At 41.9% G+C, this 24,308-nt stretch overlaps 1 protein-coding gene across 11 annotated transcripts in view; it reads left to right on the top strand.

Annotated features, from left to right (window-relative positions):
* ELAVL2 (ELAV like RNA binding protein 2) overlaps positions 1-24,308 on the top strand; it is a 425,680-nt gene that overhangs the window by 218,509 nt on the left and 182,863 nt on the right. For 10 of the 11 annotated variants that reach the window (XM_073543696.1, XM_073543693.1, XM_073543695.1 and 7 more), the window contains exon 2: positions 18,040-18,130. The exons of the other annotated variant lie outside the window; for it this stretch is intronic. In XM_073543696.1, the coding sequence (XP_073399797.1) occupies positions 18,059-18,130 (72 nt within the window). In that variant the 5' untranslated portion in view covers positions 18,040-18,058. The remainder of the gene's footprint in view (positions 1-18,039; positions 18,131-24,308) is intronic. 11 annotated transcript variants of the gene reach the window in all.

The following is a 24,308-nucleotide window of genomic DNA, read 5'->3' as shown; positions in this document are numbered from 1 at the left end:
TTTTTTGTGACACATTATACTTTATGATAATGGTAAATTTAGGTTGATGGGTTTTGTGTTTATTTATAAAAATATCAGAAATTTGACAAATGTAAAAAAATAGCAATTTTCAAACTTTGAATGATTATCCCTTTAATTCAGATAGTCATACCATAACCAAATATAACCTTTCCCACATGTCTGCACCATTTGTAAAAACTTTTTATTTTGTTAGCTTTTTAGGAGGTTTAAAAATGTAGCAGTAAGTTTTCATTTTTTCATAGAAATTTAGAAAATTTTTTTTTTTTGGGACTTATCCAGGTTTGAAGTGACTTTAGTGGTCCTATATATTGAAAACCCCCAAAAGTGATACCATTTTAAAAACATTTCCTGACATACTGAAAACTGCTGTCGGGGTAGTTAATTAATCCTTCAGGTGAATTTCAAGAAGTAATACAAAGTGGCATGATAAAAATGAAAAAGTTGATTTTTACCACCTAAATGCCGCTGACTTTTGAACAGGTCATTGTAGCCGACTGACTATAAGGCTGTTTGCTCGTAAACTGCCATGGCAAACATCAGGACCACACAATCATGATCTCAGGGTGCCGATGGGGATAAAGAGGGAGAAGCCACACTCTGTTAGCCATTTATATGATACTAGATGTGGGCAACTCTGTGGCGCTGGGGGTGGTGGCTGTCTCCCCCCCCCCCCCCCCCCATCCATGTGTGTGCGCGTCCCGCGTGTGTGTGCGCGTCCCGCGTGTGTGTGCGCGTCCCGCGTCCCGCAGCTGCCTGCCCACCCACCTCCGTGCAGTCACAGCCGGCAGAAAAGACTGTGGTTTGCGGCCTGTGCTGGAGATGGGATGCGGTGCCTCCAGAGGGCGCCCGCACCCCATCTCCACACAGTACTGGTGGTACTGTGCAAGGGCCTGGTACCACCAGCGGGTGCCATATTGGAATACCCATCACTTTGGTATTACAAAATGGCGGTCGGCGTACTTCCGGTCGCGCAGTGAATTATGGGATTCGAGGACATCCAGACGGAAATGGATGACGGTCAATTTAAGGCAATAGATGGTCACTATTGACAGCAGCATCTAAGGGGTTAAACTGATATGGACGGTTACAACACTGATCGTGGCTGATGCAGCAAGTTACCTGTATGGGGAGGCTATTCTCGGTCAATATCTCAGGTCAATTAAGACGTTTTGATGGTCATTAAGGGGTTAAGACAATTATGAACAACACGGATGACATCGGTGTGCAATCCATGTGCTGTCTTATTAACACTGCACTGAATAGAAGCTTTGTAATTTTTCAATTTGTGAAAATCACTGACAAAACAATGGTCTTTGTTTTTATGTCTAAACTAGCTGAAGAGCCCGATGTTGCATGGGCATAGTAACGAACTACAGTTAGTTATAACAAATTATAGAGATATAGATATATCTCTATATATAAAAGTGTATGTATGTGTGTGTATCACCAACCAATCACAAAGCATCTTTCATTTTACCAGAGCTGTTCAAAAGAAGTTGAGCTGTGATGGTTGCTATGAGCAACAGTTTTCCTTGCAACCAATCACTGAGCATCTCTCATTTCACCAGAGCTAGTTAACCCCTTCACCCCCAAGGGTGGTTTGCACGTTCATGACCGGGCCAATTTTTACAATTCTGACCACTGTACCTTTATGAGGTCATAACTCTGGAACGCTTCCATTGATCCCGGTGATTCTGACATTGTTTTCTCGTGACATATTGTACTTCATGTTAGTGGTAAAATTTCATTCAAATAACTTGCGTTTATTTGTGAAAAAAATGGAAATTTGGCAAAAATTTTGAAAATTTCGCAATTTTCCAACTTTGAATTTTTATGCCCTTAAATCACAGAGATACGGCACATAAAAAACTTTAAGTAACATTTCCCACATGTTTACTTTACATCAGCACAATTTTGGAACCAAAATTTTTTTTTGTTAGGAAGTTATAAGGGTTAAAAGTTGACCAGCAATTTCTCATTTTTACAACACCATTTTATTTTTAGGACCACATCACATTTGAAGCCACTTTTAGGGGTCTATATGATAGAAAATACCCAAAAGTGACACCATTCTAAAAACTGAACCCCTTAAGGTGCTCAAAACCACATTCAAGAAGTTTATTAACCCATTAGGTGCGTCACAGGAATTTTTTTGAATATTTAAAAAGAAATGAACATCTAACTTTTTTTCACAAAAAAAATACTTCAGGTTCAATTTTTTTTATTTTACCAAGGGTAACAGGAGAAATTGGACTGCAAAAGTTAATGTGCAATTTGTCCTGAGTACGCTGATACCTGATTTGTGGGGGGGAACGACTGTTTCGGCGCATGGCAGAGCTCAGAATGGAAGGAGCGCCGTTTGACTTTTTCAAATCAAAATTGGCTGGAATTCAGATCGGACGCCATGTCACGTTTGGAGAGTCCCTGATGTACCTAAACAGTGGAAACCCCCTACAAGTGACCCCATTTTGGAAACTAGACCCCCCAAGGAACTTATCTTTACAGAAGTTTATAACGTACAGCGGTACAATTAAAAAAATCATATTTTTTCCACAAAAAAGATCTTTTCACCCCAATTTTTATTTTCCCAAGGGTAACAGGACCCTAAAAGTTATTGTGCAATTTGTCATGAGTACGCTGATACCCCACATGTGGGGGTAAACCACTATTTGGGCGCATGGCAGAGCTCGGAAGGGAAGCAGTGCCATTTGACGTTTTTGGCTGGAATTGAGATCGGACACCATGTCGCGTTTGGAAAACCCCTGATGTACCAAAACAGTGGAAACCCCCCACAAATGAAACCATTTTGGAAACTAGACCCCCTAAGGAACTTATCTAGATGTGTGGTGAGAACTTTGAACCCCCATGGGCTTCACAGAAGTTTATAACATAAAGCCATACAATTAAAAAATCATATTTTTTCCACAAAAATGATCTTTTCACCCTCAATTCTTATTTTTCCAAGGGTAACAGGACCCTAAAAGTTATTGTGCAATTTGTCCTGAGTACGCTGATACCCCACATGTGGGGGTAAACCACTATTTGGGCGCATGGCAGAGCTCGGAAGGGAAGCAGCGCCATTTGACGTTTTTGGCTGGAATTGAGATCTGACACCATGTCGCGTTTGGAAAACCCCTGATGTACCAAAACAGTGGAAATCCCCCACAAATGACACCATTTTGGAAACTAGACCCCCTAAGGAACTTATCTAGATGTGTGGTGAGCACTTTGACCCCCCCAGTGCTTCACAGAAGTTTATAATGCCCGGGCGTGAAAATAAATAATTCGTATTTTTTCCACAAACATGATCTTTTGGTCACCATTTTTTTATTTTCCCAAGGGTACCAGGAGAAATTGGACCCCAAAAGTTGTTGTCCAATTTGTCCTGAGTATGCTGATACCCCATATGTGGGAGAAAACTACTGTATGGGCACACGTCGGGGCTCGGAAGGGAAGTAGTGACGTTTTGGAATGCAGACTTTGATGGAATGGTCTGCGGGTGTCATGTTGCCTTTGGAGAGCCCCTAATGTACCTAAACAGTGGAAACCCCCCCACAAATGACCCCATTTTGAAAACTAGACCCACTAAGGAACTTATCTAGATGTGAGGTGAGCACTTTGAACCCCCAAGGGCTTCACTGAAGTTTATAATGCCAGGGCATGAAAATAAAAAAATCGTATTTTTTCCAGAAACATGATCAATTAGTCCCCAATTTTTTCATTTTCCCAAGGGTAACAGGAGAAATTGGACCCCCAAAAGTTGTTGTCCAATTTGGCCTGAGTACGCTGACACCCCATATGTGGGAGAAAACTACTGTATGGACACACGTCAGGGCTCGGAAGGGAAGCAGTGACATTTTGGAATCAGGGCTGTGGAGTCGGTAAGCCAAACCTGCGACTCCGACTCCGACTCCTCAATTTCCCTTACACCGACTCCAACTCCGACTCCGGCTCCACGACTCCGACTCCCACACATATTGCTTATATTTAAGTGAAAAATTTATTGTAGTACAATGTGAACCTCAGACATTTAATCATTTTTATGATCCAATAATCAAGATGTTTAGATAGAACAGAATATATATTGGTGTACTACCCGGTTTTCATTCTTTTTGGTACAGATACGATATGGATAGACAGATATGGATAAATGGATATATAGATAGAGCATATTTCTAATCTGCTTTTGCTATTGAAAACATTATCTATGAGCTCAAAAACCTTTCAGGTGATGCAGTTTTTTAAAAAGATGATCAGCTTTTGCAGCTGAAAAACGTTGTGTGTGAATGTAGCCTTAGATCAGGAATATAACAGCCATTTATAGGACATTTCATAACTTTCCCAAACTCCTATGAAAAAATATTCAGCACATCCTGCATTGAATTACTGTACCCAATTTATTATATATTTTAGGAGTCGGAGTCGGTCCATTTTATACCGACTCCAACTCCGACTCCGACTCCACCAAAATGAGCACCGACTCCACGACTCCGACTCCGACTCCACAGCCCTGTTTGGAATGCAGACTTTGATGGAATGGTCTGCGGGTGTGATGTGCGTTTGGAGAGCCCCTGATGTACCTAAACTATTGAAACTCCCTACAAGTGACCCCATTTTGGACACTAGACCCCCCACGGAACTTATCTAGATGTGTGGTGAGCACTTTGAACCCCCAAGTGCTTCACAGAAGTTTATAACACTCGGACGTGAAAATAAAAAAATCATTTTTTTCCACAAAAATATTTTTGCCCCCAATTTTTTATTTTCCTAAGGGTAACAGGAGAAATTGGACCCCAAAAATTGTTTTGCAATTTGTCCTGAGTAGGCTGATACCCTACATGTGGGGGTAAAACACTGTTTGGGCGCATGGCAGAGCTTGGAAGGGAAGGAGCACCATTTGACTTTTTCAACTCAGAATTGGCTGGAATTGAGATCAGACGCCATGTTGCATTTGGAGAGCCCCTGATGTGCCCTAACAGTGGAAACCCCCCAATTATAACTCCACCCCTAACCCTAATCTCAACCCTAGCAGGAAAATGGAAATACATTTTTTTTTTATTTTATTATTTTTCCCTAACTAAGGGGGTGATAACGGGGGGGTTTGATTTACTTTTTATGGCGGTTTTTATGTTTGGCAGCTGTCACACGCTAAAAGACGCTTTTTATTGTAAAAATAGTTTTAGCATCACCACATATTGAGAGCTATAATTTTTCCGTATTTTGACCCACTGAGTCATGTGAGGTCTTATCTTTTGCAGAACGAGTTGACGTTTTTATTGGTACCATTTTCGGGCACGTGACATTTTTTGATCGCTTTTTATTCCGATTTTTGGGATGCAGAATGAACAAAAACCAGCGTTTCATGAATTTCTTTTGGGGGGTGCGTTTACATCGTTCCGCATGCGGTAAAATTGATGAAGCGGTTTTATTCTCCTGTCAGTACGGTTACAGCGATACCTCATTTAGGTCTTTTTTTTATGTTTTGGCAGTTTTCATTGCATAAAACCATTTTATATAAAAAAAATTATTTTTGCATCGCTTTATTTTTTTGCGGATGACTCTGTATGGCGGCTCGTTTTTTGCGGGACAAGTCGACGTTTTCAGCGGTACCATGGATATTTATATGCGTCTCTTTGATTGCGCGTTATTGCACTTTTTGTTCGATGGTATGATAAATCATTATTTTTTGCTTCGTTTTTTATTTTTTAAGGGGTTCGCTAAAGGGGTTAACTAATGGGACAGTTTTATAGGGCGGATCGTTACAGACGCGGCGATACCAAATGTGTACTTTTATTGCTTTTTTTTTTATTTTCAAAAAATGAATTTATTGGGGAATATTTTTTTTTTTTTACTAATTTATTTAGCGTTTTTTTTTTTTTTTTTTTTTTTTTTTTTTAAATTATTTTTACACTTTTTTTTTTTTAACTTTATTACACTGTCCCAGGTGGGACATCACTGTCCTGTGACAGATCGCTGATCTGTCACATCACAGATCACTGACAGATCAGCGATCTGTCACAGGCACTGCTGCAGACTTCCTCATGCCTGCGCTTTGCAGGCACTGAGGAAGCCAGCTCCCTGCAGGCCCCCGAAGGTCCCCGTCGCATCTTGGATCCGGGGGCCTGTAGGAAAAGAGCCCCCTGCAGCAGCGCTGCACATTGCGCTGCCGTGGGGGGCTCAGGGAAGCACGGAGGGAGCCCCCTCCCTGCCGATGCTTCCCTTTAACCCCCGGTACACCGAGATCGTGTTTGATCGCGGTGTACAAGGGGTTAACGTGTTGGGGGTGGTCCGTGACCGCCCTGATCACTATGACGTACTATCCCGTCCCTGGGAATTAAGTCCCAGGGCACATGGACGGGATAGTACGTCTCATGGCAGTAAGGGGTTAAACAGAGGTTTCACATTAGAGTTTGTGTGCGCATCGTTTGATCTGCATAGATCCACATGCATCATGTGTACATATATTTAACATGGTGTGCATCAAAAATCTGTCAAATATGCGCAGGCATGCGGATGAGTGCGTAAAAAACCCGCATTACTGTTTATGGGAACACGTTGGTACGCAAGGACATGCGTACGCATGCGATCAATACACATGCATTCTTCAAAATGTAAATAGAAATTCCATGAGACTCGCCCATTTTTGTCTGGTGTCATATCTAACGTATGCGCATAAACAACGGAAACGCATGCACACGCAGCAGTTTTTCCCATCATGCGTAAGATGATGCGCATAAAAAACGCTGCGTAAACATGATGCGCTGCGGACTCAAACGCTGTGAACCTAGCCTTGGATAAAAATGAACCTAGAACCTGTCACCCCCCCAGGTCCTATTGAAGTAAGTCACCTTCAGCAGCACTAAGGTTGCATTCTGTGAAGCTGGTTCTTTTGTTTATTATCCCTAGGAACGCTGAAATATAGACTTTTATAAATTGCCCGCCATACCTCTATTGCGTCATGGAGGTATGTTTTCTCCCCCTGTCTCAACTGCCTCGCATCCGTCCATCCCCCTCTTGCCTCCATGCGCCGTTTCTCTGTTCCTCGTTAAGTGACCGGCGCCTGCTCTCTGCAAACATTTCTCGTGCATGCGCTGTATTCTGCCTTCAGGAACGCTGACACGATGTGCAATCCAACATACAGTATAAACCATAGCTCTGTCTTCCAAAATAAGCAGACTGTTCTCTGTAGTCTAACTTGTTTGTTTGTGAAGAGTATAGAACATGCGCGGTAAAACTACAAGGAATACAAATAACATGCATAAGTATTGGGCAGATGATCACAGCTAGCACAATCACAGGAAGTGTACATTGTGATGCAAACATTACATAGGAATACATTAGTTTATGATTACATTTACTGAGAACTGGCAACTAAAGGGTTAATGACATCTCTTCGCTGCTAGACAGTAAATAACACCTGTCTGAATCACTGCATTGCAAGAAAGATTAAGCTTACCAGATATGTTTTAAGCCGGGTAGTGACTCAAGTAGAGAAGTTGCAGGAAAAACAAAGGTTACACAGGAGGACAAAATAACATGTGCATCCTATGAGATCCACAGAAGCAAAATGGCCCTTCATCCCAGAATACATTGCTTCCTTCCCACAAGCACTGCTTTAATCCCATAGTGCATTGCTTCTGTTAAAGTCACAGGCTTTATAATGCTATTGAAGACACTGCTATAAATTCTGCCACCACTAGATTGTGCTATAATTAACCCAGCAATAGTAAAACATTCTTTGCCATATTAAGAGGGCAGAACACGCTGTGCGTGCTGCCCGGGAACTTACATCAGGTGATGTAAGGATAATCGTGCCTGCGTGTAGCGGAGGCCCCAGATCCCGCCCTGCAGTGTGTTATGATGTATTCGCACTGCGGGACTGGGAATCTGGCGCCTGCGCAATGAGGATCTCTACGCCTGTCCCAATCTCCCTCTGCCTCTTTACTCCATCGTAATACGTCAGAAAGCGGGGGATGGGGACTGGCGCAGAGATAATTACTGTGCAGGCGCCAGGTTCCCAGCCCCACAGTGTGAATACATCATAACACACTGCGGGGCGGGATCTGGGGCCTCCTGTACATGCAGGCGTTGAGATCCTTACATCACCTGATGTAGGTACCCGGGCAGCGTGCAAGGCGCATGCCTGAGAAATGTTTGCAGAGCGCAGACGCCGGTCACATAAGGAGGAACAGAGGAGGCGGCGCACGGAGGCAAGAGGGGGATGATGTACGGCTGCAAGGCGGTTGAGACAGGGGAAGAAAACATACTTCCAGGACACAATAGAGGTATGGCGGGCAATTTATAAAGGTTATTATTTCAGCGTTCTTAGGGATAATAAACAGAAGAGCCACCTTCACATAAAGCAGCCTTAGTGCTACCGAAGGTGGCTCTTTTACTTTCATAGGCCCTAGGGGGGTGACAGGTTCCCTTTAAATAAAAAAAAAAAACCAAACAATCAAAATTCCGATAGGTGCAGATGCTGCCGCCGACATCATTTTGCTACAGAAAAAAAAATTCAGGAGCCATCAAGATGGTGCCTGCGCAGTAGCATCTATCTGAATGATGCAGGTGCCATTGGAGCCTTTTTTTTTTTTTCTCTAGCAATATGACTGCGGCTCCTGCACTATAGCATCCTTTGGAATACGCCATTTTGATTAAGATAGGTTTTTTTTTTTTTTAAATGAAACTGTCTAAATAAAACAGATATGCATATTGGCCACTGTATCCTGCTACAGCGCAGGTGCCTGCCTGATGAATGTAATTTTGGTTTTTTTCAAACCATATTATATTCAGTATGTAAAATAAGAGGCAGGGAACTAAAGGATCAGACACAGAAGAGGGTTCGGAGTCTCAGTGCTGGGATCCAAATTCTTAGAGGCAGCAGCAATAGATTTTAAAGGTTCTGGTCCTGCTGGTGAAGCAAAGCACTGGATGCAGGAACAAGATTGTAGATGGCACACCATCCAGGTAAAATGTTTGACTTAATGATACATCATGTAATGGTTATGTACCTGAGAAAGACAGAACGTCCACAAAATGCATCGTTTTATAGCCCTGAATAAAGTATGCAACACTTCTGAACTCTGTGATTCCCTTGGCTGATTTTGGAGGAGCGTGTAATTGTCGGCATCTTAAATATCCTATCCAGAATTTCTTGAAGATCCTTTGTGGGTCCGGTGCCATCTGCAGCTCTCCTATCATACTTATGTGTTGTGCATACTCACAACGTGAAAAGGTGCAAATTTTACCTTACAGTAAACTAATTTGTTAATTTGGTAACTGCGCTATTGCGTCCCTCTTTACTGTTTCTAAAACTTAAAGTTGCAGTATTGCAGTTTTGTTTAAAGATTTTCTGTATAAAATACTGCTCTTGAAAACACAAAAAAACCCTCAAATGATCTCTGAAAAAAATAGTATTGGCTCCTGGAACGGTTCAATAAGGCTGTGTGCCCACGTTGCGTTTTTATGCGTTTCAAAGACGCATCCCCATGCAATCCTTTGGGATCCCGCAGTTGCTGTGCCCATGCTGTGGCTTTTACCACTGCGGAATCACAGTGGTAAAATCCGCTGCATTCCCATTCTTACTGCGGAACCGCCATAGGATTGCATTGAAGTGCTCACTTAACGCATGTGGTTTTCCCCATATGCGTAAACTGAGTGCTTCATGTTTGGATGGTACCCAGGATCTGGAGGAGAGGAGTCTTTCCTCTATGCCCTGGCTACTATATTCCTGTAAAAAATAGAATAAAAATAAAAAATCGGCAAGTACTTGCCATCTGACGGCCCCCTTGAGCCTTCCCGCCTCTCAGCCACGCCTCCAGCATTTTCTGTTCCCAGGGATGCATTGCGCGAATGACCTCTAATGTAGCGGTCTTGCGAGATGCTATGTCATTGTCATCAGAGATCATTGTCGCAAGGCATCCCTGGGAACGGAAGATGCCGACTGCGTGATTGAGAGGCCGGAGCGCCCCGGGGGCCATCAGAAGATGAGTATATTCCGATTTATTTATTTTTTTTAATTTTTAACATCCTATCATTTACTATTGATGCTGCATAGGCAGCATCAATAGTCAAAAGTTGGTCACACTTGTCAAGCACTATGCTTGACAATTGTGACCAACATGTCAGTCAGTTTTCCAAGCGATGCTTCAAATCACTTATAAAACGCAAGCATTCTGCAAGCAAATAATGCTTGCAAAATGCCTGTTTTGCGGGAAAACGCATGCGCATTCCGCATGCGTTTTACCCGCGGCAGGGAGTTGCGGTAATGCTGCAGACATTTCCGCAGCATTTCTGCAACGTGGGCACATAGCCTAAGAGTTTAAAATAAAATAATAAAACGTAATCCTAAAGACAAAGGTACTAGAAATGAGCTAATCTATTAGCGGGCCCCTTGTCCAACAGCCTCGCCAGTAGTCCATGAGGGGCGGCAGGAAATCTAATAACTCCATCTCACCTAGCAGCACTTCAAACTTCTATTTTACTTTGTAGAGTTATTCATCTTGGAAAAATCTTAGTCCTCTTTCACACTTCAGTCTTTTGCAATCAGTCACAATCCGTTGAAGTGTGCAAAAGACTATTCCTGTGCATATTGCAAAAAACTAATGCACTGGATCCATTTTTATGATGGATCTGTCCTAGCAGCCTTGCAGTAGAAATTAAAGGAACAGAATTCTAGCGAGATATTCCTCCGGATTCCATCTTTTGACGGACAGCGACGGATCCTGCGCCCATAGGCTTCCATTATAGCCAACGACGGATGGCGCAAGATCCGTCGCTGTCCGACTTTTCGACGTACACAAAAACGTTCTTCTGAGATTCTGACGGATGAAACGTGTGGCCATTCGTCACAATCCGTCACTAATACAAATCTATGAGAAAAAAATGGCTCCAGCATGAAAAAACGCTGGATCCGTTTTTCAAAAATCTACAGATTGATGGCAAAAAACTGAATTGTGAAAGAGGTCTAAATGTTAAAAAAGCAAAACAATACTTACACCTTCTTGTGAGTTCAGATGCAGTGACCCAGTCACTGGTTGCAGTGTTTACCTGCCATGCTGCCGATACCAGCATCAACCTTTAGTAATGTCACAATGTTGGCATCAAGACCTACATGACTCCTGATAAGCCATTAGTGATTGGCAGCCATATTTGCAAATAGCACTCTGTCCCTCCTGTGTCTCCATATGGCTAAGCAGTACAGCCACATAAGGAGTATTTCTATGTTCAGCAGAAACTGTGGGACAAATTTTAGTGCCATTTTTATCCCTTTCCCAGGGTGAAAGTGTAAAATCTGGGGCTAAAACAAAATTTTGATGGTATAAATGTAATTTATTTTGTTTCCCTATTGGTATAAAATTCTGTGACCCATCTGTGGTGTCAATGTGATCACTGCACCCCTAGGTGAATTCAATGAGAGTTGTAGTTTGTAAAATGGGGTCTCTTATGGGGGGGTTCTGCTGGTCTGGCACTTCAGAGGCTCTGTCAATGTGACGTGGCACTCTCAAATTAGTCCATCAAAATGTGAATGCCAATGTGGCGCTGATTCCCTTCTGAGCTTTGCACTGTTCCTCAAAAGTAGTTTTCTACCATATATGGGCTATCTGCGTACTCAGGAGAAATAGCACAACAAATTTTGGGGTCCATTTTTTTCCTGCTACCCTTGCAAAAATGTAAACAAAAAAAAAATAAAAAAAAAATAAAAGAAATTGAGTCTAAAGTAAAATTTTTTGTGACCTAGTTAATGTTAATTTTTTCCTTCCTTTCACATTACAGTAAGGCTGTGTTTAAACACAGTGGTTTTTTAGCGGTATTTTTAGCGTTTTTCCAATAAAACCGCTAAAAATAAGCTTCCCATTCATTTCTATGCATTTTGCACTTTTTGTGCATATTGATGCGTTTTTTACCACGAAAAAAACGCATTGCGGTAAAAAAAACGCAGCATTAATTTTGTGGATTTATCCGCGTTTCTGGCTAGTTCTATGCGTTTTGAAAACGTGCAGAAAAAAATGCGCAAAAACCGCACAGAAAACGCGCAGAAAAAAACGTGCGGTTTCTGGGAAGGGAGTCAGGTTTTTCAGCAGAAATTTTCTGCTACGTGTGCACTTAGCCTAATTCCTATGAAGCAGCTGATTAACTTCTTGAATGTGGTTTTGAATACCTTGAGGGGTGCAGTTTTTAGAATGGTGTCAATTTTGGGATATTTTCTCATATAGACCCCTTTAAAATCATTTCAAATGTGAGGGGGTTCCTTTAAAAGGCTTTGTAAATTTTGTTGTAAAAATCAGAAATTGCTGGTCAACTTTTAACCTTATCCTCACAAAAAAATTCAAAAATTGTTCTATGTAAAGTAGACATGTGGGCAATGTTTATTAACTATTTGTGATATAACTATGATTTAAAGGGAAGGTGCCGCAATTTTATGTAATTTGCAAAAAAATAGTAAGTAACAAAACATGTTTCAGCAAATGTTGTACTAACCAGGATTTATGGTTTGTTTGTAATAATGTTTTAATGTAGCCACTGGGCGCTGCCATCTTGATTTGCAGATCTGTGGAGGACTCATACAGTCTGCAAATATGGCCGTCCCTGGACATAGGAGACTGCGTCGGTTCCCGACCCCACATTGCAGCCTCATTAGCAGTGAACTGGGCACGCCCCTGTGGGATGCACCATTCACTGCTGTAGGTGTGGCTGGGGGCCATTTTACTGTAGCCCAGTGCTATCTGCTGAGCTCCACTTACCCTCTATCACAGGACCACTTATGGCATAACGGGTCCTGTGTTGTCAGGAGAGGCTGTAGATATGGAGAAGGTGGTCAGCAGAGGAGAGAAGTGCTCAGTGGAGCCGGAGGATGGAGAGTGGTGAGTGCGGGTGACTTTCCTCTATGCTCCTCTGTCCTGCTTACTCCAGGCTCGGCCCTGTGCTTCCTGCTCTACTGTGTTCTTCTGCTCTGTCTCCGCCTCCTCACTCACAGCCCCAGTGATCTCTGGTAATCTGACACCTTCCTTTTTATGACAGCTTTTATGGCTGTCTGAGGAGGACAGTGACATATACAGCCCATAGTCTAGTGTATGGGGGGGGCTGGAAGTTTCACCAGTGTGGGCATATCTGTAATACTGTCTCCTGTGATACTGCCTGCTGAGCCGAGTATCTAATCCTCTCCTGTGTGATACTGTCTGCTGAGCCGTGTATCTAATCCTATCCTGTGTGATACTGCCTGCTGAGCCGTGTATCTAATCCTCTCCTGTGTGATACTGACTGCTGAGCTGTGTATCTAATCCTCTCCTGTGTGATACTGACTGCTGAGCTGTGTATCTAATCCTCTCGTGTGATACTGCCTGCTGAGCCGAGTATCTAATCCTCTCGTGTGATACTGTCTGCTGAGCCGTGTACCTAATCCTATCGTGTGATACTGACTGCTGAGCCGTGTATCTAATCCCCTCCTGTGTGATGCTGACTGCTGAGCCGTGTATCTAATCCTCTCCTGTGTGATGCTGACTGCTGAGCCGTGTATCTAATCCTATCCTGTGTGATGCTGACTGCTGAGCCGTGCATCTAATCCTCTCCTGTGTGATACTGACTGCTGAGCCGTGCATCTAATCCTCTCCTGTGTGATGCTGCCTGCTGAGCCGTGTATCTAATCCTCTCCTGTGTGATGCTGCCTGCTGAGCCGTGTATCTAATCCTCTCCTGTGTGATGCTGACTGCTGAGCCGTGTATCTAATCCTATCCCGTGTGATACTGCTCTCCTGAAATACTCTGTGCTGCTGTCACCCTGCTGGTTTTATGTGTGATCTACATGGTGGTATGAACTATATGGCGGCATTATGTGTGAAGTATATGGCGGTATTATGTGAGAACACTATGGCAGTATTATCTGCTAAAAGGGGACCCATTCTAGGGTGGTTCTGGCTGAGTACCTGCACACGGGTCAGTGGTAATAGGTGCAGTCAGGGGAGCGCTGGTGAGGCAGCTGAAGAGAGGGGTCTCATTTTTATCGTTACTGTATGGCTACATTTCCCCCATCCTGCTTCCCAGCGTCACCCCGGACTGCACCTGTCGCCTCGCTTTCACACATCGCCAGGACAGAATCTGAGGAGGGGAATGGGGTCTTTGCCTGCAAAGTCTGGATCAGAACAGGCTATCAATCAGCAGAAATGTTTCTTGAATTTCTGTGCTGCTGTCACCCTGCTCCTCCCCCATATATCTCCCTCTGTGCCCCCCATAGACCAGCACACTGCTCTCCTGAAATACTCTGTGCTGCTGTCACCCTGCTCCTCCCCCATATATCTCCCTCTGTGCCCCCCATAGACCAGCACACTGCTCTCCTGAAATACTCTGTGCTGCTGTCACCCTGCTCCTCCACCATATATCTCCCTCTGACCCCCATAGATCAGCACACTGCTCTCCTGAAATACTCTGTGCTGCTGTCACCCTGCTCCTCCACCATATATCTCCCTCTGTGACCCCCATAGATCAGCACACTGCTCTCCTGAAATACTCTGTGCTGCTGTCACCCTGCTCCTCCCCCATATATCTCCCTCTGTGACCCCCCCCATAGATCAGCACACTGCTCTCCTGAAATACTGTGCTGCTGTCACCCTGCTTCTCCCCCATATATCTCCCTCTGTGCCCCCCATAGACCAGCACACTGCTCTCCTGAAATACTCTGCTGCTGTCACCCTGCTCCCAGAATCCTTGCTGCCTGCCATCCTCGGTGACCGAAGACCCCATTCCTCTCCTCAGATCCTGTCCTGGCGATGTGTGAAACCGAGGCGTCAGGGGCCTGATGTATTTTGGAAGGAGCAGGGCGACAGCAGCACAGAGTATTTCAGGAGAGCAGTCTGCTGGTCTATGGGGGGGCACCCTGTTCGGTGCCAGGGATTGTACATAGAGCGCTGTGTTTTATACACATGGATGGACCGTCTGCTTGTCTGCTCCACAGAAATCCAGGAAACATTTCTGCTGATTGATGGCCTGTTCTGATCCAGACTTTACATGCAAAGACAGTCAGTAACTTTGCAGGCCCCATCAAAATGGCTGCTCACTGTGTTCCTAGATGTCATAGGTTTTTGTGCCAGATTTCAGTAGCTGCTCCACCTAGTGTTAACAAGTGGAAATGCCAAACTTTTTAAAATTATTTTTCATATTTTGCAAAATTAAAAGCAAATGATAATATTTTTTAAGAAAATGTAAACATTAATTCTTTACATTTTTTCAATTGCTGAAAAAAGGATGGCACCTTGCCTTTAAGGGCACGAAAAATAAAACTTTGAAAGTTTCAAAATGTTCACAATTTTTTTGCCAAATTTCCATTTTTTTTCATAACTGCAAGTCATATTGAAGAAATTATACCACTATTGTGAAGAACAATGTGTACAGTATCGGCATTGGATGTAGATGTACAAAGCTGTGATTTTTTTTTTAATTCCAAACACTAACGGCTCTTGTGGCTAAAAAAAACAAAAAAACAAAAAAAAAAACTTCACAATACTCCCTATTCAGATCCTAAAATGTACCTTTTTCCATCAGGATAAATAAAGTCTGATTTTTGCCCCACAGACAGTGGTTCCATGACTGTTCTCCTCTACCATGCACTCTTCAGAGTTTGAGACTGGGCCCTATAGGTGAGACCGGTGACGTGATTGTGCAGTGCTAAAGCGTATCATGGGCAGCTGAGGGTCAGACCATTGTCGCCATAGAAAATGGGGCCTGTTCGGCCTGAGAAGGAGACTTAGGGGTAAGCGCACATACTGCGGATCTGCAGCAGTTTTCCACGTGGTGTACAGTGCCATGTAAACCTATGGAAAACCAAATTCGCTGTGCACATGCGGAAAATTCCGTGCAGAAACACAGCGTTTTATTTTCCGCAGCATGCAATTCTTTGTGTGGAATCCGCAGCGTTTTTACACCTATTCCATTATAGGAATCCGCAGGTGTAAAAACATAGGCAAAACCCGCAGGGAATTCCCAGGTAAAACGCATGTCAGGTCAAAAATCCGCAATGGAATCTGCAACGTGTGCACATACCCCTTACTGTGTGGCTGGCAGTAACCAATGGTTGCATGATGTTTTATAAATGCAGCCGTACCATGTGGTCTCATTCTAGTATATTGCTAAATAATTTAAGTTCAGTATATTGTAATAGGTCCTCTCCACCCATTTAAAAATTAAACTTTAATTAAAAAATACATTGTAAAAATAAGTATGCAGCACTGCCACAACCATAAACAAAAAAGATGAATTGTATGCATGTTAAAATATCACTGGGTGTAACTATAATTCCTTTGGCCTTACAGTTAAGTGCAGCATTTCATGATACACAATACTTTATTTAGCCGTTGAGAATATTGGACCGATGTTTGATTTAAACCAGCTAAATTATATTTACTTTGACATGCGGAAAAGCTGTTAAGAAAACTACAATTTCTCCAGGAAAAGCTAATATTCATATAGTTTTGTGTATGGAAATATTGAAAAATGCTAGCCATTGGGATGAGCCATTAAAAAAAAATAACCTGAACTCAGATTGACTGCTCTGTAGGGGAGTAAACAGTATCTTATTACTTGAAATGTGAGCATTCCTTTCTGGATTATGTGATAAGGCAATACTACAGTATAAACTGAAGTGTATTTTTCCTACAGATTTGTAAGATGTCACATTACTGGAACTAAAAACAAGAAGTCTGTCTGGGTCTCTAGTCTTTATTGAGATTAAAATCTAAAGTGAAATGCAATTATGGCGACTTGTGTGCCTTGAAATGATTGATTGATTCCAGCTACTATATTTTACTAATGCTTTGAGACATTCTTTATTTTTTTCATTAAGAGCTTTATGAAAATAATTTTACAATATTTGATGCCTTAGGCTTTATTTATGTTTTTATTACAGCTGAATGTGTGGCCATATATTTAGTGCCAAAATGTGGGTGGATCCCTTCTGGGAAATAAAGGGCCCCCCTCTTCCAGCTTTCCTCTGGAACCCCCCCCCCCCCCCAAAGGAAAAAAACACAAAGTAAAGCTTTTTTATCCTTAAAGCTGGATCAATCCAATTTTTGGTGCTAAATTTTCATCTATAAGCTGTGTTCCCACGTTCTGTTTTTGCTTTTTAAATGCAAATTTTAAGCTGTATTTTACAGCATTTGCCAAACCTGAGAGGTTTCAGAAATACCATGCACACACTAGATTTATTTTGTGACTGCTTTTTGAAAACTACAGCATGTCACTACTTTCAGCGTTTTTTTCCACCCATAGCAAACAGGTGCAAAAAACGCAGGTATCAAGTTTTGCTGCTTTTTTATGAAGAAAAAGAGCAGCTACAGTAGTATGTGAAACACATTTGTTTTTGTGATTTTTCCCAAGTTTAAAACATAATGTCTTGGTGTTTATGGCATTTGGGGTTAGTACAGCTTAATTAGTGGTGTGTAAAGTAACCATTGGCCAAGGAAGGTGTGAAAGTGAACAATGCCTGTGCCCCACCAAAGTGTCAAAGTAAACAATGTCCTACAAACTCAATGTTCTGCCAGTGTTTTAGGTAAACTCTTCCTGATCAATTCACCTCCCCCACTAGAACATTTGTAATTATGTATCTTTTCATGAACTTATATGAACGTTTTTTGTTCAGAATAGTCACTATTTTTTCAGACTTAAAAAAAACTTTTTCACTAAATAATTTGATCAAATTGCCCTTTTTCCAAAAATGGTTTTATAGTTTCACATGTCTTGCATTGGTTTGTGAACGGTGTTCATGCTTCTGTGGTGGAAGCAAAGCTGAACTTTGGGATCCTGAAAAACACAGCAAAGCATGCTGTTTGTAAGCAGCTTCTTACTGCCAAGAGTTCAGGTTTTGCCTGCAGGAAAAAAGCAAAAACGCAACATGTGAACATAGCCTGAAAGTGAACTAGTTCTGACCAGTAAAGCAGTGTTACTGAAAAATTCTAGTATAGGATGTTTGTAATGTCATATTTGAGTTTTCTTGCTTATCTAACATGCAGTACTTTTTGTGTCCATATTGCAGACGGCAACTCCAAACTAACATGGCAGTCAGACTGTGTGATGTGGCTTCTCTGCTTAGAAGTGGTTCGTGGGCAGCAGAGCCTTGGACTGGGGTCTGTGGGATTTTTCTTAAATTTCTGTAGGCTTTTAGTAGTCACATAAGGCCATACCAAAACCATAAAATTATTGTTAAATTCATTAGCAGCTCAAAATGTCTGCATGTAATTTTCATTTCTTGTAGTTTCTACTTCACCATTAGTAAGCAATATGTTGTTGATCTGACTTAGCTTTGAATGGCTATGCAGAAGGTCCTAATGTTTAATATTAAATATGTTTTGGTATGGTCTCAAAGACCATTTTCCTTAAATGTGTGTACAGTTATCAAAGATAAAATAATTTGGTCACTTTAAAGACGTTTTGTAGTGAGAACAGTTTTGTTGATCGTATCAGCACAATATTCATTACGTTGCAAAACTTCAACCCGAGCATAATTTCATGCCGAGCAGATGGTCCAATAGCTGAGCAGTGCTATTATTCCAGCTCACCCGACCTAGTGCAGCTGTTCACTTGAATGTTGGCTTGATCTATTTTGCCACCTAAAAAAAAACCCAAAATAATATATGCTATTGGCTAAAAAATTACACTTTAGAAAATACTATTCATTTACAGAATACTGACAAGTTTCTTTCAGTTTTACTTAAGACTAGATGCTGAAAGTCATAAAATCCAAATTTTTAAGTTTCACAATCAGCCAATTTATTTAACCTAAATATACAAGCACACAAAGTTAAAGGGGTTGTCTGGGCTTTTCACATAATCTCAGTACATATCTGGGCTGCAGAATTATGACAATAAGTAATTTACTTTCTGTCACTAGTTTGCACGGTTTTCTAGATATTCTGAACAGAACATCCAAGGGGGGTGTTTTATAGCATTGAAATGAGAACTAGTCGTAACCACCTACTCTTCTCCAAACCTGCCCTCTAGCAACAACCCCACCCTCCATAGCAACAGGCCCTCCCCGTCCACATGAAGAAGCCCTCATCACACAGTAACAAATCCTCCCCCTCTAGCAGCCTCACTGCAGAGAGCAGATCACCCAGCTGCTCCTCCCCCAGACACACACTGAACAGTGATCTATGGAAAGTGAAACTAGTGAGGAGGAGGAGGGAAAATCGTCCTGTATTCTTGGCCACTCCATGATTACAGTACATAACTCATTATCAGTAATTCCTTCCCTCACTGTCCCAGGCTGCTGGCAGCAGTGAGAACAGACTGTGTGATGGCCAGTGATGGGGGTCTGCAGCTTCTAATCTGCACAAGGGATGGCAGTCACTGATATAATCTGTTGTGTGACACAGCCTCTGCTGTGTGAATGAGACAGCTCTGTGTCACTTATGTCTTCACGCAGCAGCAGATTTGGTGCAGTGTATGTGTGAGCACTGTGTCTCTAATGACAAAATACTGATGGGAGCAGCCTGTCCAATCAGCAGCTGTAACAGTGTGAAGTGTTGGGGGGTGTATGTATGGAGATATATGATACTAAGGATTCTGATACTATAAATAAACGGCTTGTTTGTGTTGTTGAGGAGCCCTTCCTTCATTACTTCCTAGCTTTTCACTATTCCTTTCTGACCCTGGCATACCTCCAGGCTGTGTAAGGTGTGTACCTATATCCTATCACTTTATAATGTTTCTAGCAGAAATACATAACCGGTGCACGAAACCATTCAGCAGCCTGGGACAGTGAGGGAAGGCATTACTGATAATGAGTTATGTATTGTAATCATGGAGTGGCCCAGAATACAGGACGATTTTCCCTCCTCACTAGTTTCACTTTCCATAGATCACTGTTCAGCTTGTGTCTGGGGGAGGAGCAGCTGCTCTCTGCAGTGAGGCTGCTAGAGGGGGAGGATTTGTTACTGTGTGATGAGGGCTTCATGTGGACGGGGAGGGCCTGTAGCTATGGAGGGTGGGGTTGTTGCTATAGAGGGCATGTTTGGAGTAGAGTAGGAGGTTACGACTAGTTCTCATTTCAATGCCATAACACACCCCACCTTGGACGTTATGTTCAGAATATATAGAAAACCGTGCAAACTAGTGACAAAGTAAATTACTTATTGTCATAATTCTGCAGCCCAGATATGTACTGAGATTATGTGAAAAGCCCGGACAACCCCTTTAAGGGTATTTAACTTTCGGGTGAAATTTGAGGACAAATCTAAAATGCACTCTAACCTTTTCAGATGAACTTAATGTGACCATCTCTATACTTTTGAATACACATGTCCAACTGTTCAGTGTTTCAGTACTTTTTGCACAACTTGCTGTTCTGTGGCAAGGAGCTTAACCGCAAAATTCACATCAGGTGTTTGATCTATGAATCGCCCAATACATTTTTGGGTTCAATTAGAATTGGTATGTATAGTCTTCCTCATCATGCTGTTCACATTTTGACTTCATGAGCCCAAGACAACACCTAACAATTGATCAACACTACCTCCCCATTTCGAGGCTTCAAGCAAGGTGTTCTCAGATGGAAGTGGCCAATGAGCTTAGAGTGTCAGTGTCATCAGCAGGTTGCAACAGAGAAGAATCACCGAAAGACAGAAGTGGATGTCCTTTGGCCACATGTCACACTGACTGCTTTATTGTGAACAATGCCCTTTGGAACCGGATGATAAATGCCATACAACTCCTGGCACATTTAAGGGAGGTGCGAGGCATCCAAGTGTCACATCAGACCATTGGAATCTATTTAAATCAGCGTGGTCTGCGTGCTAGACGACCTGCAGTGGGTACCTGACCACACCACCAGGCACAGACATAATCATCTTGCATCTACTCTGGATGAGGGATCAGTGGGCCTCAGTGCTGTTCACTTATGAAAGTCAAATCACGCTGAACAGAAATGATGACTGCCAAATGTTAGTGCCTTTACAGTGGTTGATGCTTATTGCTTTCCTTAATCACCAGATGAGCCTGTGGTTGTGGTGTTATTGTTAAAAGGTGTCTAGTCAATACAGAACTGCCCTACACTTTATAAATGGTACAGTGACAAGGCCCTATTACTTGAGTAACATTATTAATCCAATGATTTTCCTCTGCACAAACACAAGCCTAATTTAATCTTCAAGGACGACAACGCTGTAGCTCATTGAGGTCGGATCATTAGGGAACGGCTGCAGGAGACAAGAGTATCTCAAATAGTGGCCTGTGCTTTCTCCAGACCTGAATCACATACAAAACCTATGAGATCAGCTGAGTTGCTCTGTAAAGGCTCGTAACGCTGTACCTCAGAACCTCATTGATGTTATGCCTCAACAGACAATAACTCAAACTTGTGAAAAGCATGAAACATCGTTGTCAAGCTGTAATTGATGCTCAAAGCTGCATGAGAAGTTATTGAGACACTGACATTTTTTGTAAGGGTATACCCACATTCATTGGCTTTTATTTCAATAAATTGTGATGAGTAACTTACCTTTGCATTCTTCTACTTAAATGGCCTACTTTCATGATAAAATATCACTGTAGCGTGAATGTTTTAAGTTTCTCCAGAAATTTTGCCTGAAAGCCAAATATTCCTAACTTTTTATGAGTAGTGTATATACTGGAGCTTTCTGGAGAAATGAAATGCACATGGTATCTCTTGTGGTTTGCTTGTAGTGAAACTAAAAAGCATTAGGCTACTTTCACACATCAGTTTTTTGCCGTCAGGCAGGATCCGGCTATTTTTAGAAAAAACGGATCCGGCATAAATTTTGGAGAACTGTAGAAACGGATCCGTTTTTTTGCTGGATCCGTCTAGCAGGTTATATCTGTTCCTGGGGGCTGGCCAATTGGATCTGAGCATGCGCAGACTTAAAAAAACCGGATCCAGTGGCTGGAATCGTCTTTTTCTGGATCCGGCACATTCCGGCGCCCATAGACTTTCATTGTAGCAAAAAGCTGGAAGCGCCGGATCCGGCGCTTCCGGCTTTTTCGCCGGAGACAAAAAGCGTTACAGTAGCCGTTTTTTCCAAACGCCGGCATGAGACAAGTTGCCGGATCCGGCAAAAAACGGATGAAACGCAATGCCATCCGGCACGATCCGGCGCTAATGCAAGTCAATGGGGAAAAACTGGATCCGGCATTGCATTTTGCCGGATCCGGTTTTACAAAAAAAAGCCGGATCGCGCCTGAAGGCAAAAAACTGATGTGTGAAAGAGGCCTTACTGTACAATAACTGTACCTTTTTAGGAATTGTTTAGGAATAAGATTAAAGTGTAAATTAAAGGAGAGATCTATTTTTTGGTGACTTTTTTTCCCCTGAAATACAAGTTTCTTATATAAAAGAATTGCAAAGCAGCCATTAAAAAAGATTCTATATTGTGGCTCCATATGGCATTTGATTTATTTATTTATTTTTTTTTTTCAACCAAAGCACTTGAATGGGCAAATCATTTGACACAAAAAAGGAACTAGTGAATGCTGCATTTTTATTTTTTTATAAATGCATGCAGATTTGGTCGGGAAAATTACTCATCTGCATTACCACACTGAATATCATTTGTCAATATACTGTCCTTTTTTACAGTGACTGGACAAAGACTGAAATCTTTTGAACCTACCTTACCTGACTTTCTCAGCCTATTTATGACCACAATTTGAATTTGCAGGGACTCATATAAAAGCAAAATAGTTTCAAATTTGTAATGAAACACAATTGCATTTTTGTCCCCTCAAATATATGTATTTTTTTTTAATTTTCACTAGTGGTGGACAACCCATTTACAGAGTTTTTCAGGTTAACCAATTGTTTGCTGTATTATGGCACTATAGCTAATGAAAGGAATTTGCCCTAGGCGATCCATTTGCATGTGCTGGGTCATAGAATCATAGAATGTTGGAGTTGGAAGGGACCTCCTGAGTCACCTGGTCCGAGAGAGAGATTTTCAGACGCCAGAACTGAGTTTAGGGTTAAATTTCCGACACAGCCATTTCTCCCGGGCATGCGCAATAGAAAATGCGGATCCGGCCGGGGGAAAAAACGTTTCATTGTCCGTTGCTAAGCAGACAGCAAAATCTTGGCGCATCCGTAAAACAACGGATCGAACAGATGATCATCCGTCAAGATCCGCTGTTAATACAAGTCAATGGGGAAAAAACGTTGTTTTTTTTTTTTTTTGCAAAACGGTGGATTTTGACTGATGGGGAAAAACGGATGTGTGAAACAGGCCTTACATCTAGCAAAATCAATACTTGGATGGACATTGATTTAAATGGGTGCCATGTAATGTTTTGCTTCTTTTACATCAGCATTGCATGAAAACGTATTGCCACGGTGGGACACCTAGCTTTAGTCAGCTATCTGTAAAGGGGCTGGGCTGCCCAAGTCAAAAACACTTAAAGGTAATCTGTCACTAAGCGATTTTGAAGTATAAACGTGAAGCCAAAGGTGAAAATAAATCAGTTAATTAAAGGAAATCCGGGACCATTTGTTTTGTACAAAATTAGGCTCTGTCAGCTTCATCACTACGTCTTCAGAATGTAATTACAATCTAGTTTAGTTCTTAGTTTACTTGTACCTGATAAATTACATAAATATAAGAAAAATAGTCAGTTCACCACCAAATCATGTGTCTAGATCCATCTTGTATGCAGACACTCCTCAAGGATGAAGGTGAAGCAGCCACAGCAGAATACAACAATAGTAGTGATGTCCAGCACTGGACATCATTACTATTAATAAATTATAGTTCACAAAGTATGTTCTTTCCCTGACACATCTGTTTGACAGCTCTTTATGAAGATAACCATTCTCCAGCTACTTTATTTTTCTGAACTTTGTACTGTCCTATTGCTAATTATTTTTCGAGGGGATTAATAGGAAAGTTGCACTGCAGAGTGTACGAAAAAGAAATTACAATTATGTAGTATACAGTGGGTACGGAAAGTATTCATACCCCTTTACATTTTTTTACTTTTTCATTGCAGCCATTTGGTAACTTCAAACAAGTTCATTTTTTTCCTCATTTATGTACACTCTGCACCCCATCTTGACTGACAAAAAACAAATGTAGAAATTTTTGCAAATTTATTAAAGGAAAAACTGCAATATCACATTGTCATAAGTATTCAGACCCTTTGCTCAGTATTGAGTAGAAGCACCCTTTTGAACTAGTACAGCCATGAGTTGTCTTGAGAATGATGCAGCAAGTTTTTCACACCTGAGTTTGGGGATCCTCTGCCATTCTTCCTTGCAGATCCTCTCCAGTTCCATCAGGTTGGATGGTGAGCGTTGGTAGA

Source organism: Dendrobates tinctorius, unplaced genomic scaffold (genome assembly GCF_039654945.1).
Source record: "Dendrobates tinctorius isolate UK_male_01 unplaced genomic scaffold, ASM3965494v1 ptg000134l, whole genome shotgun sequence".
Taxonomy (NCBI): domain Eukaryota; kingdom Metazoa; phylum Chordata; class Amphibia; order Anura; family Dendrobatidae; genus Dendrobates; species Dendrobates tinctorius.
This window is presented reverse-complemented; position numbering and strand designations above follow the sequence as displayed.